This window comes from Syzygium oleosum, unplaced genomic scaffold (genome assembly GCF_021117445.2).
Source record: "Syzygium oleosum isolate NSW1041296 unplaced genomic scaffold, Sole_v2.1 Sole_v2.02, whole genome shotgun sequence".
Lineage (NCBI taxonomy): Eukaryota > Viridiplantae > Streptophyta > Magnoliopsida > Myrtales > Myrtaceae > Syzygium > Syzygium oleosum.
This window is the reverse complement of record NW_026607486.1, coordinates 19,457,550-19,470,909: the sequence shown is the minus strand read 5'-3', so window position 1 is coordinate 19,470,909 and position 13,360 is coordinate 19,457,550. Positions and strand designations below refer to the sequence as shown.

General features: G+C 38.7%; 2 protein-coding genes across 4 annotated transcripts; both read left to right on the top strand.

Annotated features, from left to right (window-relative positions):
- Window positions 1-3,730: 3,730 nt before the first annotated feature.
- LOC115673328 (uncharacterized) lies at window positions 3,731-7,826 on the top strand. Its single transcript, XM_030595468.2, has 2 exons — window positions 3,731-4,031; window positions 7,176-7,826. Exons 1-2 carry the CDS (start codon window positions 3,941-3,943, stop codon window positions 7,655-7,657), a joined length of 573 nt encoding a protein of 190 aa, XP_030451328.1. The 5' UTR covers window positions 3,731-3,940; the 3' UTR covers window positions 7,658-7,826.
- A 781-nt stretch (window positions 7,827-8,607) lies between these two features.
- On the top strand, window positions 8,608-13,358 carry LOC115673084 (ATPase GET3B). 3 transcript variants are annotated; one of them, XM_056306684.1, is made up of 12 exons: window positions 8,608-8,868; window positions 9,969-10,180; window positions 10,279-10,341; window positions 10,450-10,560; window positions 10,881-10,955; window positions 11,056-11,124; window positions 11,194-11,259; window positions 11,671-11,748; window positions 11,836-11,934; window positions 12,104-12,238; window positions 12,354-12,498; window positions 12,871-13,358. In XM_056306684.1, exons 1-11 carry the CDS (start codon window positions 8,688-8,690, stop codon window positions 12,489-12,491), a joined length of 1,227 nt encoding a protein of 408 aa, XP_056162659.1. In that variant the 5' UTR covers window positions 8,608-8,687; the 3' UTR covers window positions 12,492-12,498; window positions 12,871-13,358. The 3 variants fall into 3 exon arrangements, with proteins under 3 accessions (XP_056162659.1, XP_056162662.1, XP_056162670.1); XM_056306687.1 differs by having other exon boundaries at window positions 12,857-13,358; XM_056306695.1 differs by having other exon boundaries at window positions 8,735-8,868; window positions 9,914-10,180.
- The last annotated feature ends 2 nt before the right edge of the window (window positions 13,359-13,360 follow it).

Genomic DNA, 13,360 nt, shown 5'->3' with positions numbered 1-13,360 from the left:
CAAGTTTTAAGACTTGTAGTATACATATCCCTTCTTTTTTTTTTTTAGAAAAGTACCAAAAAAGTCTTAAACCTATTGCATTGATACCAAGTCGGTCATAAACTTTTCAATTGACCAATTTAGTTCTAAACATTTTACAATTTAGTCCATCTGGCCAATTTAAACTGGATATTGCTGACATGGACATTGACCATCCTGCACGGCGCTAGCCTGATGTTAACAAATTTTACCATTTTTAATTTTTTTTTAACTTTTAAATATTTTATTAATTTTTTTCTTTCTTTTTTACACTTTGGGTCGGCGAGGCATTGGTCAACCATCTCTTGGTCTGGGCGAGGGCCCCCGCGTCCTTGCTGGCCAAAGGTGAGCACCCTCGCCTAGACTAGGCAAGGGCATCGTGGCCCTCACCGAGCAATAGGTGAGGGTTGTGGCGTTAGCTAGCGAGGACCATGGCTCCCCCTTGGTAGATTTGGGCAAGGGCCCAACGCCCTCGCTTGTGGCCGATGAGGGTGTGGAGGCCCTTCTGGCCCTCGACCTCACTTTTGGCCGGCGAGTTGGGAAAAAGGAAAGGAAAGAAAAGAAAAAATAAAAAAAAGTAAAAAAAAATTCAAAAAATTAGAAATTATCTATGTTAATATCGGCTGTGCCATGTAAGATGGTTGGCGTCCACGTCAGTAATTTTTGGTCTAAATTAGTTTGATGAACTGAATTGGTACTAATATAATAGGTTTAAGACATTTTTTTATACTTTTTCCTATCTTTATTAATTAAAACGCAAAGTATCTTTTGGAAATTTTAGTTATAGTAATTTCTCGTTGAAAAACCAACTCCTACAAAGCACATCTCCCCCCTTAGGCTTAAAATATTTAGCCGATTACAAAACGTCACGTCAATTGCTGACATGGCGTGCTTTTTTATTTGTGTTCAATAATAGACTAGCACGTGTTCGTTAGGTTGGAATAAAAGAATAACTTTTATTTATATCTTTTTTCTACTCCACCCACTTTTCTTTTCAGGCTAGCCATAGTCCATGCGCGTTCAGGAGTCTTCTTGGCTGGCTCTTCAATCCGGTTGTCCATGGCCATCGCCGCCGGCGTCGAATGAGCCATCGTCGCTCGCAACCACGGCTCCAAATCTAGCCGAGATTCCAAATCGAGCCGCCCCTTCTAGAGTTGCTTGACGCCAATGATGATGACCCTGGACAAGCGACACAACGCCTAAATGCATTCGGTCATGGATGGCCAAATCTGGAGATTCGGAAAGCGACACTGGCAAAGGTGACGACAACCATGAACGAGGGACGCGATGATAGATCTAGAGGTTGGAGAAAAACAGAAAAAAGACGAAGCAGAGGGATGACTCGGGCCGACCGGGAGCGATGCCGGAAGGGGTCCTCCACCATCCATGGCTACAATCTTTGCTTGTCCATGGCTCCCGAGGTGCCTCATCCACAGATCTGGCCACTGCGAATTGTCCATGGTTGCGAGTTTTGATGGTGAGCTCCAAATCTCGTCCATGGACGAATGATGTCGGCAACGGAAGCTTCTTTGCTTCGTTGGAGTTGCAAACCTCCCCTTGCTGTCGTCACCAGCGGAGTCGCTGGCATCGCCCCTTGAGCATCCAAGCTGAGCTACCTCGCGAGCCATGAACAACCAAATCTAGCAGCCATGGATGATTGAGAGGAGTAGAGAAAACTCAGGCCAGGATGGAGGAGGAAAAAGAGAAATTTTATTTTTTTATCATTTCATTCTAACTCAGCGAACACATATCATTTTATCATAGGACGTGAGTAAAAAATGCATGCCATGACTTTGGCACTTCCGTAGTGATATCTCCATCAGCTGAATCAATTCAACCATGTTGATTTGGATTGCATGGTTTTTAAAACACTTTCTTTTATTTTATTTTTTGGGGACTTGATATTATATGTCAGTGGACAAGATCAAGTCAACAAATTGTTTGGCAATTGCATTTTCAACAGCAAAGGTAATTTAATTAATTCAAGTAGCTGGATATATTATTAATTTTGCACTGCATCTAGTTTACTCTCTCTCTCTTCTTCTTCGTTTTTTTCCTTTGTGTCCCTTTCTCCTCGCAGATAATCTTTGGAGCTTCATATTATTGATCATATAGAACTTGATGTCACCGGCTAGAGTTTTTTTTTTAATATTTTTTTTCCTGATATTAAGTGTAACGACAAAGCCTAATGATCTTTGTTGTCATTAAATATCAAAAAAATTGTCTATAGAATGGCAAATGCATAAATGTCTTTGATCGAAAGAAAGTGTACATAAGCCAACCTAACAAAATTTGTACTTGTGATCCCATTTATCTTGATAATCTAATAAACGCATTTGATAATTGATCATACCTTATTTTATTGTTTGAATTATCGTTCACGAAACCTCTCCTATAGATATTGGTTAAACTTAATTTAATCGAGATATCGAAATATTATAAGATATATATAATTAAAAAAGGAGAAGGATTTAATTATACTAATTAAATCTAAAGTTTTTTTTAACTATTAAAAAACAATTAAAGAACTCAAATAGTTAATATGTAGCGGGTTTCCCATTACATCAATCATTTTTTACCGTGATAATTATCTAGCTAGGAAATCCCTATACATTAAATATCACTCGTTGCATACTTTCCTCTTTGAAATGAAAAGATAACGAGTAAATTTTAATCTTAATCATAAAAAGTCAAGCCACCATATACTATTTAATTTCACGATGAAAAAAAATGAAATTATGCTTTCTCGACTTTTAAATTGAAAAAAAAAATCAATTCTAAGAAAATCACATCAACAAAATGTAAATCTGCTCCCCGTTTCATCTTTAAATAAAACATTCGAAGCTAACCTTTTTACTGTTCGAATGCTCGTCGTCTAATATATACATTTTCTTTTAATAAATAGCACAACAGCAACATTAGGCTAGTAAAAATAGAGATATTAGATAAAAAAAAAGTTAAAACCATTTGAAAATTCATCCAGGAGGCCATGTCACTATCCTTTAATCTTAATATACATAAAAATATAGAGAATACTTTTGATTAAATTGTTTTTGTTAGATTTTATATTTGCTTTGCAGCATCATTGATATCCATCATATAAAAAATGCTTCCTAAGCTAGATTTTATGCTCGGTTTAATATCATCTCTTAATGAAAATCTTTTGTTTGATTTGATATGATCTTTATCCAAATCTTACAAGGATCAATCCAACCATCTTTTTTCTCAACTTCGCGTAGCTCGAAATGTTAAATTTAAGTGCGTTTATTTCACAGAAAACTTATGACAAAATAAAATATTTTTCATGGAAATCATTTCCAAGGAAAATAGTTAATTTTTTTATATATTTTTTGTGATTTAAGAAAAGTGATTTCTTTCTTACCAAAAGAGAAAGTCATTATCCCCTGATTTAAATTTTATTGTTTTCAATCCGTAAAAAGCGATTCCGTAGACAATGTAGATTTCCGTTTTCCAAACGAATGGGAAAGTCGGAAAATAATTTTCTAAAAAGAGTTATCGTTCAAACAAACAGACCCTTAACTAATAATGTTAATAGAATCTAATAGCAAACTCGGACGCAAATTTAATTGTCTAGGGAGTATATACTTATTATTATGGTTTTAAGTATTTGTATTTTTAGAGTTCGAGTTAATATTAACTCAAGCCTAGGTTGAATTTTCTTTTTATTTAATTTAATGATCAAATAGTGTCCGGATTAGCTTTATGAAACTCGACCACAATTTTGCCAGAGCTCCGGTTGAAGAATTGAAGGTTAAAACCAGCTAGCCGAGAGCAATTGCGCCGCCGTGCCGACTCGCGCCGACCCGACCAGACTCGGTTGTCTTTACCCTCCACCATTCCCACCATTGATCGGTCGAAGAAGCTGAGTTCGGAGCGTTCGAGGAAGGACCTCGGCTCCCCCATGGCGGCTGCTGGTGTCGGGAAGATGATGATGCAGAGGCGAATCCTGTCCCTGTTCGCCGCTCATCGTGCTCAGAATCTTCTTCCCTCCGGTTAGTCTCCTCTCGCTCTACGCGTTGTCGTTCATGGGACACGCAACCGGAAGAAACGAACCCTAATCGCGGCTATGCCGGTCGAGCACCGATGCCTCTTGTCTCCTCGACGATTTGGGACGCTACGTCTGTTTTGCTTCTCCATTTCCCGTCGCGATTGATCTTTTTGTTAGGTTTCGATGGGCTTAGATCATTTATCGTTTCGTTTGCGAAAATGGGTAAGCAAGAATCGCTTAAAGTCTGTCGCTTTTATCCCGCTCTGGTTCCGTGCTCGTATCTCTTCCTCGGAACTGAAGGGTCATGCCCGAGCCTTAGATGAGAGTTGTTTTGGGTGCTTATTATGATCATGTTCGAATGAAGGGTGGTGAGAGTTTCTATAGGACTCAGATTACCTTGCTCAGAGGATGTTCACATTGAGCTCTCTGATTGCCTTTAGGAGAGGGAATCGAGAATTTTTTAAGGGAAAACGAAGCAGCAGTGGTGCCACCATGAGCATGGCTGGGAAGTCCTTCCTGTTATTTTGAATAGTTGTATTTTGTTTATTTAAATTTTGTTGTACTTAGGGAGATTGAGAGGAAGCCTACATTTTCAAATAAGAGTTATCCTTACCTATTACTAGAGTAGTCGCTGAGGAGGAAGGAAGGAAGGAAGGAAGGATTCGGCATGGGTAAATTTGGATTAGAATTATAAGCAAGACAGACGTAGCATTTCATGGAAGGATGATCGGCGATGCTGTTCACTCGGATTAGAGGCCTAATTGATTACCCGCTTGTTGATGGAGAGAAAGACGCTTCTTGAATTTGCGTTATTCTTGAGTCACAGTAAATATGCTTGTTGAGAAGACTGGATGAATAGACCGTTTTGACTGGACAATCTCTTATTCTTATTTGATGCAAGCCAGTAGAATGAGATGCTGCTACAATACCACGTTAAAGATTTGCCCTTGGTAACCTGCAGAGATGAGAAGTGTCGAGTTACTTGATTACTTTGGGAATCGTATAGATAACTCACTCTTTGAGTGGTCACAGATTGGTAACGGATGTATGAACCAGGACATGTAGAGGAAAATTTACGCTTTACAAAGACATAAGCTCTTTCTTAGATCTTTGTTAGAAGTATAAAGGGTAAAGTTGTCTTTAGGACCTTTAGGTTTTATTTTGATGTATATATATTGAACTTTATTGGATAATACAACTTCACTTTTTCCTCTCACATGATATCATGAGTATGAATTTCATAAATAAATGCACAAAATATAGAAAACAATTCCGAACAATTTTTCATCAAATATAACCAAGTGACTCTTGAATAGTCAGTCATCAGCGAAAGTAACAAAATATCTGAAACCCAAATTGGAAACAATATGACAAGGACCCCAAATATCTGAATGAACTAACAAAAATGGAGATGCTGCTCGTTTAATGACTCGAGGTGGATGGGATTGACTATTTGGATACTTTTTCTCCTGTTGCTAAACTTACTTCTGTTCGAATTTTGATTTCTCTTGCTGCAACATATAAATGGCCATTGTTTCAGCTTAATATTAAAAATGCTTTCTTGCATGGTACTCTTAATGAAGAAGTTTATACGGAGCAACCTCCGGGGTTTGTTGCTCGGGGGGAGTCTGAGGGACTAGTTTGCAAATTAAAAAAGTCTTTATTTGGTTTGAAGCAATCCCCACGGGCGTGGTTTGGAAGATTTTCTGAGGCTATACTTTCTTTTGGACTGTCTAGATGTGGAAATGATTACTCTTTCTTTTATAAACAGTTAGGGGGAGGCAAACTATTCTTGATTGTATATGTTGATGATATTATCATCACGGGAGATGATTTGGTTGGTATAGTTGAACTAAAAATATATTTTCAGCAACAGTTTCAGACCAAGGACTTAGGAAAGTTGAAGCACTTCCTAGGAATTGAAGTTGCACAGTCACAAAAAGGTATTGTTTTGTCACAGCGAAAATATGTTCTGGATTTGCTTACCGAGACAGGTATGTTGGGATCAAAGCCTCTTGATTCACCCATGGAACAAGGGGTTAAATTGGCAGCTGAGGAAGGAGAAATTCTTGATAATCCCGAGAGATGTAGAAGACTGGTAGGTAAGTTGAATTATCTCACAGTTACTCGACCAGACATTGCCTTTCTAGTCAGTGTGGTAAGCTAGTTTTTGTCTTCCCCCGTACATCTCACTAGGATGCAGTTATTCGGATATTGAGATACTTGAAGAACACTCCAGGGAAAGGAATTGTTTACCAAAACCATGGTCATAGCAGAGTTGAAGGATTTTCTGATCCTGATTGGGCAGGATCTCCAGATGATAGGAGGTCAACTACTGGCTATTGTACCTTGGTTGGAGGAAATCTGGTATCGTGGAAGAGTACGAAACAGGGTGTCGTTGCCTACTTAAGTGCTGAGTCAGAATATAGAGCCATGGCACAAGTGACATGTGAATTAGTGTGGATTCAGCAGTTATTGACTGAGTTAGGCTTTAAAGCTTCAGTACCCATGACTCTATGGTGTGATAATAAAGCTGTAGTGCATATAGCTTCCAACCCTGTATTTCATGAGAGAACAAAACACATTGAGGTTGACTTTCATTTTATTCGAGAGAAGTTGCAGAGTGGATTGATCCTTCCCAGTAACATTCGAACTTGTGAACAAATTGCAAACATGTTTACTAAACCTCTGGGTAATGGGAGGATAGATTATATTTGTAACAAGCTGGGCATGATTAATATCTATGCTATAGCTTGAGGGGGAGTGTTAGAAGTGTAAAGGGTAAAGTTGTCCTTAGGACCTTTAGGATTTATTTTGATGTATATATATTGAATTTTATTGGATAATACAACTTCACTTTTTCCTCTCACAATCTTCTTTATAATTTTCTGATTGGATTAACCTGCAGTGGATGTGATCTGTCAGCCTTCCCCTATTGATCGGCGTATCCTTTAGCCAGCCACGCACCACGCAGTCTCAGTGTCCATTGCCTGACAATTTTGAATGCATGCTCAATCAATCTGCATCTGCAAGCTCTCGCACACTAGATTTGTGTTGTTTCACATCATCCTTGAATGCAGTCCATCATTTGTTGATGCTCTTATTAACTTCTGCTGTTGCTGCTACTTACACCACTTAAGCATTGCAGAAGCTTCGCGACATATCCTTCCTTTTGCAAGTGCATTGTGCAGTAGACACAATCTTTATGAAAGAGGCTTGAAGACTCGAGCAGAGGCCAATGGGGACTTGAAAATCCAAGAAGTCGGTGAAAGGAAGCCCAACAATTCCCTTCCACTTGAGCCGAAGAGCAATGACAATCCTGAAGTCAAGTACTCCGCCATATCAAACTTGAAATCTTCTTCGAGGCATGATCTTGCCCTGGTTTTTACTTGCAAGGTCTGTGAAACGAGATCAGTGAAGACGGCTTGTCGCGAATCATATGAGAAAGGCGTAGTTGTGGTCAGATGCAGCGGTTGCAATAATCTACACCTGATAGCGGATCGGCTTGGGTGGTTCGGAGAGCCTGGGAGCATAGAGGATTTCTTGGCTGCTCGAGGAGAGGAAGTGAAGAAAGGCTCTGTTGATACCTTGAATTTGACTTTGGAGGATTTAGCTGGAACCAGAAATTGAGAATGCTTCCAAGCATTGCTCGTGTGAATTGCTGATGTATTCCCTTTAGAAAATTTTGAGTCTTGATCATATCGCTCGTTGGCAAGTTGCTTCAGGTTGTAAGGTAGAATTACTGGAGCCTCTTCGGTGCGATTTCGCCGATATTATGAGAATAGTAGCTTCATTACCACCCTTGTCTCTCTACTCTCAATTCGCTGTGCGATTCATTGATTCATCAGTCGGATTGCGATAGTCGCGAGAGCGTCGATAATATAATTTGTATTCCATGGATCCAGGAAGTGGCTGTGATGATCGGGCGAGCCTCTAAGCTTCTAAGTGCGAAAGTCTTCTTGAATACTTTGGTATATTCTTAGGGCAATAAGGAAAATGTACACATCGATATTCTAGAGTATTCTCGAGATAATAAGGAAAATAAACACTTATATTTTAGGGAGTTTTTATCAATCTCCATCGCTAAATTTTGAATTGAGCGAAACTATAAAAAGCAAAAAGATGAAATAATCAGCAAGCGGATGATTTATGAATCGTTCATTAAAATTCGATTTATTCATATAACAAATTAATCATCGACGAAAAAAAAGAGAAAGATTTGGTTGATAGAATAGTAATCGAGTAGGAAAAATTACAAAAGATAAGAGAAAATGATCTTTATAACTCAGGAAATAAATATAAATATTAATTATAATAGATAACTTATCCTATTAAACTATTAGCATCCATAAAAAAAAATTATCTGTACTGATGTTAAGCAGCCACTATACTAATCTATCTTACCAAACAAGAAGACATTTTTTTTCCGACCAAAGGAAAAAAAAACAAGAAGACTTTTTAAATTTCCTTTCCAAAAAGATCTAGAAGAAGCTCTTGGGTAATCCCAATCTTTTCACGGTGGACATAACCTGTCCCTGTTCTTTTTCGGGGATTACTAGAAAAAGAAACGCACGCGCGCACGGTCCTGACGGACTCTCTCGTGCTCTCTCTGCCTGTCTCCCTTAGCAGAAGAAGAGAAGGAAGAAGAAGGGACGACGATATGGCGACAGCTCCATGTATACCCTCCATTTCTTCACCTGCTTTTCGCAAACCAACAACCTCCGTCGAACCCATCAATCCGCTTTCTCATCTTCCCAAAACGCTAAAACCGACGAATCCTTTTCGCAGCAAGCTCGTCTCGCTTTCCATCGCTAGAAAGACTCGGGGGAGTTCTTTTCGAGGTAATTTAATCGGTGCCCACTTCGCTGAATGCCCGAAAAACGGTTGGGCTTAATGAAGTTTTTCATCTAAGTGATTCCTAATCGTTAATTCCCCTATTTGAGCTGAAAGGAATCTTCAGCTTCTGTGTTTAGGCGGCTTATCGTAAGAACTGGCTGTGTTCCTGGAATTTTAATCTGCAAAGTTTGGATTTTTCAATAGTTGTGTGGAGTAGGTGGTTTGCACGTGTATTGGTTGCTGTTCTCGCTGATAAGTAAACACTGTGGAGGTTTGTTGTGCATTAACCAAGAAATTAGGAGAATGACAAGCTGGACATTTCTTTCATCAATCAAATTAATGAGCTAAAGCATTCCCTGTACTTGGCCAAAAGAAGGGATGAACTGAGCTTTAGATTTTTCCTTTTCTTCTTAACTAAATGTCATATGTATTATGCGGGTACTCCATGGAAGTTGGTGTCCGCACCGAAAGAACTGTCTTTATTGGTATACATCTTATTCTGCATCTGTGCAAGAATCTCTCAGTGTGATGATGGGCTGGTACCAATTGTATAGTAAAATGTCCTTGAATGCACGGATGATTAATTCCCCTGATGTAATGCATGAGCATGTGATCTACAGATATTTGGGCATGTGAATCTGCATACTCATAATGAACGTGTAGAAATACTGGGTATTCTTGTATTTTTACTCGAGTTACACTGTTAGATGAAGTACTTCCACACAAGGAGTACAGTCTATGAACATGTTAAGTGGTACATTGAAGATTGAACTAAAAGAGGAAGAAAATATTAGAAATACTAATATTTCTTAATCGTGTTCTTCCTCTGAAGTCCTTGAACTCTTCTTACTGGATGTCCAGATAGCATCAATTTTATACATTGGGTTGAATGTCAGATCTGGTTCAGACCTAGTGAAGAAGGAGAGTAGAATTTGTCTTCGCTTGATATAGAATTATTGTCCTCAAGTCTGGGGATAATATTGAGGAAGATCACATACTCTCTTGATGGTGTTTGATGCAAATAATTCTTGTAACCTCTCGTGTCCATAGGGAGAGGCATTTTCTCTTCATTGGTGCTCTTCCATACTTTCCTATCTTTCTTCAGTGAGGGCAGTGGCAGCCCCTGCAGAATCTGTTGCAGTGTTCGATGAGATGGTTTCGGGGACTCAGCGCAAGTATTACCTGCTTGGTGGGAAAGGAGGTGTTGGTAAGACGAGCTGTGCTGCGTCACTTGCTGTGAAGTTTGCTAACAATGGACACCCCACTCTTGTGGTGTCAACTGATCCAGCCCACTCTTTGAGTGATTCGTTCGCGCAGGTTCAACCTATCGGTACTTTCTTAGTTTCTTTGCTGTTACTTTTTTCCCAATTGTGCCAGTAGCTGATGCTGCATTTCTATCTATTTACGATATGTAGGATTTAACAGGGGGTGTGCTAGCACGTGTTGAAGGACCTGATTATCCACTGTTTGCTCTCGAGGTATGTAGCATCGGCATATGATTGGTGGAATATCCAATGGTTCATGTTGTGTGTCTTAAGATGTGATCTAGTGTTCTAGTCTATTAAAGTTAAATTTTTTTAATGCAGATAAATCCCGAAAAAGCTAGGGAAGAGTTCCGTAGTGCAAGTCAGAAAAATGGTGGAACTGGGGTTAAAGATTTCATGGATGGAATGGGCCTCGGAATGCTTGTAGAACAGGTAAGGATATTTTTCTGCACATTTTTTGCAGTTCCAAAAAGTGCCATTTTCTGTATGGTTAGCCCAACATAACCGCCTTCATTTGTTTTTCCATTGGAGTTCAAGTTGATACAAGACTATGGTTAATTGTTCCCTTGTTTAGAATCCTCCTGCTATAGTTTGAACAAATTGTCACTTCTTAATATTTGTGATATTTGAATTTAAGTTACTTGACCATTTGTGTTTGGAGCTTCTTTTTGACAAAAGACCAATAGAAAATCAGTCCCCTGGAAATTGTGTGATCGTGTAACTATAATGAAGCTCTGTTGACCTTTGTCAAGCTTGGTGAGCTTAAGCTGGGAGAGCTGCTTGATACACCACCACCTGGACTGGATGAAGCAATTGCAATTTCGAAGGTTTTATCTCCTCTTTCGGAAGTTTTTTGCACTATAGCTTAGTAATATCTATACTATATCCATCACATATTTAATGATTTTGAAATTTAAAATGTTTCAGGTGATACAATTCCTTGAATCACCAGAATATAGCATGTTTACGAGAATCATATTTGATACTGCACCCACGGTAGGGAAACTGAACAGCCAATGTTTATCAATCACTAGATCTATAATCTTATTGGTAGTTTTTCAACAGGGTCATACTCTGCGGCTGCTGTCTTTGCCTGACTTTCTGGATGCATCAATAGGCAAGATATTGAAGGTAAGAATTTGAATTTATGATGGCTCCCAGCTCCTTGGCAGTTCGAATCATTTTTGGTCGTATAAAAAAAAGAAAAAAAAGGATGTGAAAGACCTTGCAATGAAACTAATAACAGCAAATAAGTGTGTGTTTATGTATCTTGGTAAGTAGCTTTCATGAACAGGTTGTGGTGAAATAGATGGCTTGCGCCAAATACTTTTGGTTGTTCCTTCTTGATGACATCTCTTCCCCTGACTCTGTGATATTACTTTCATTATATTTGTAAGTCGCAGTGATTGGAATTCACCAAGTATAGGAACAACTCTTCATTAAAAATTAAAGAGATAGATTATTAGGCTCTATAAAATGATAGGACTTCGATCTATGTTTTATTGGGTCCCTTCTCAAATTTCTGTATTTCCTCGGTTACAGCTCAAGCAAAAAATTTCATCAGCTACCTCTGCCATCAAATCTGTTTTTGGCCAAGAAGAAAATAAGCCGCAGGATGCTGTAAGTGAGGAATGCTTAATTTGGGACTATTTGTCTTTGCTGTGATATTTTAATCAGAATGCTTCATAGTTATATCTTGTTATGCAGGCGAACAAGTTGGAGCTTCTAAGGGAAAGAATGGTGAAAGTGCGTGAGCTTTTCCGTGACACGGATTCGACAGAATTTGTCATAGTGACAATACCAACGGTAATGAGCTCTTAGAAGTCTACCCTACTAGTAGAATTCAATTGCAAAAAAGAAAAAAAAAAGAAAGAAGCTAAGTAGATCAGTCATTTAATTGCTGTTCTCTGGCTTATTCATATCTAACGTAGTCGGTTGAAGTTTGGTCGTACATCTCTTGGTTCTTTCTTTGTAGGTGATGGCAATTAGCGAGTCTTCCCGGTTGCATTCATCTCTGAAGAAAGAAAATGTTCCGGTCAAGAGGCTGATTGTTAATCAGATTCTTCCTCCATCTGCCTCGGATTGCAAGTTTTGCTCGATGAAAAGGAAGGTAACCCGTTTCCTCAATTACATGAAATGATTTCATCTTAGTTGCTGGGTTACTAGTTGTGCGGTTATTAAAGTTATGCTTAGATGCTGACTAAAAACTTCCGGGAATATTTCAGGATCAGATGCGAGCTCTTGATATGATCCAAAATGATCCAGAACTCTCTGGCTTGAATCTAATTCAGGCACCTCTTGTTGATGTAGAGATAAGAGGTGTTCCGGCTCTTAAATTTATGGGTGACATCATCTGGAAATGACTATGAGGTAATTGTAGGCCCTCTTCTTGGATTCTACTTTCTTCATACCAGCTTTAGTTCTCAAGAACGTAAATGTAAAATAAGGAATTTTTTTGAAGCTTTTCAGGTAATATGTGATTAATTATATCTGGTACTGTAACAAAAAAAGAATTAACTTTTATGGTCAGGAATCTTCCTGTAGTCTTGATACCGTGTTTAAATTTTCTTACGTTTGGTCATTTGAGGATCATTCGACTTGGAATCTAGTAGAGGGCCTAGTTTCATATGTCTAAATGTTGAGACCACCATTGCTTTGACTTTAATATGCTTCCTTGTTTTTGAAGTCTGATAATATGCCTGATGAGCAGAGACCGTCTTTTCTGTCGATTTCCACATTCAGATTCAGATTCCATGTCATGCCGCAAGCCCCAACTCTTGAAAGACTTCTGGAGTCGTTTTGGTTACAGGCCTACTTTTGCCTTAGCGGTTCAGTTTTCTTGGTCCAAATGACTGAAACTTCATAACCAATTGGCATGATCATACGTTGGAGCCCTTTCTTATAGTAAGTTCGAGCTTCACAAGGCATATTCTCGGGGATTGCGCAACAAGGATTTCTCTTGTTGTTTATTGGCCTTCGATATACAATGAATGACCCAAGTAGTTCATTTGTTTTATTGGACTGGTTGGTTTTTGTACCCAAAAAGGACAAGGGAAGAGTACACCACTGTACAGGAAACACTTCAAATGCCATCACTGATAGAAATTTCATGCTGCGAATGCATGAATATTTGCTGGTGGAATTTGTACTTCAACGTGCAGAAATATGAACTGTGAAATAGAAAAGGGAAAAATTAAAAAAGAACAGCTAACTCTGCTTTACACTGCCAACG

Coding starts and splice junctions, on each gene's coding strand:
- LOC115673328 (XM_030595468.2), top strand. CDS start 3,941: ATGGCGGCTGCTGGTGTCGGGAAGATGATGATGCAGAGGCGAATCCTG. Junction 4,032..7,175: donor TCAGAATCTTCTTCCCTCCG/GTTAGTCTCCTC, acceptor TAAGCATTGCAG/AAGCTTCGCGACATATCCTT.
- LOC115673084 (XM_056306684.1), top strand. CDS start 8,688: ATGGCGACAGCTCCATGTATACCCTCCATTTCTTCACCTGCTTTTCGC. Junction 10,561..10,880: donor TCGGAATGCTTGTAGAACAG/GTAAGGATATTT, acceptor ACCTTTGTCAAG/CTTGGTGAGCTTAAGCTGGG. Junction 11,125..11,193: donor TATTTGATACTGCACCCACG/GTAGGGAAACTG, acceptor GTTTTTCAACAG/GGTCATACTCTGCGGCTGCT.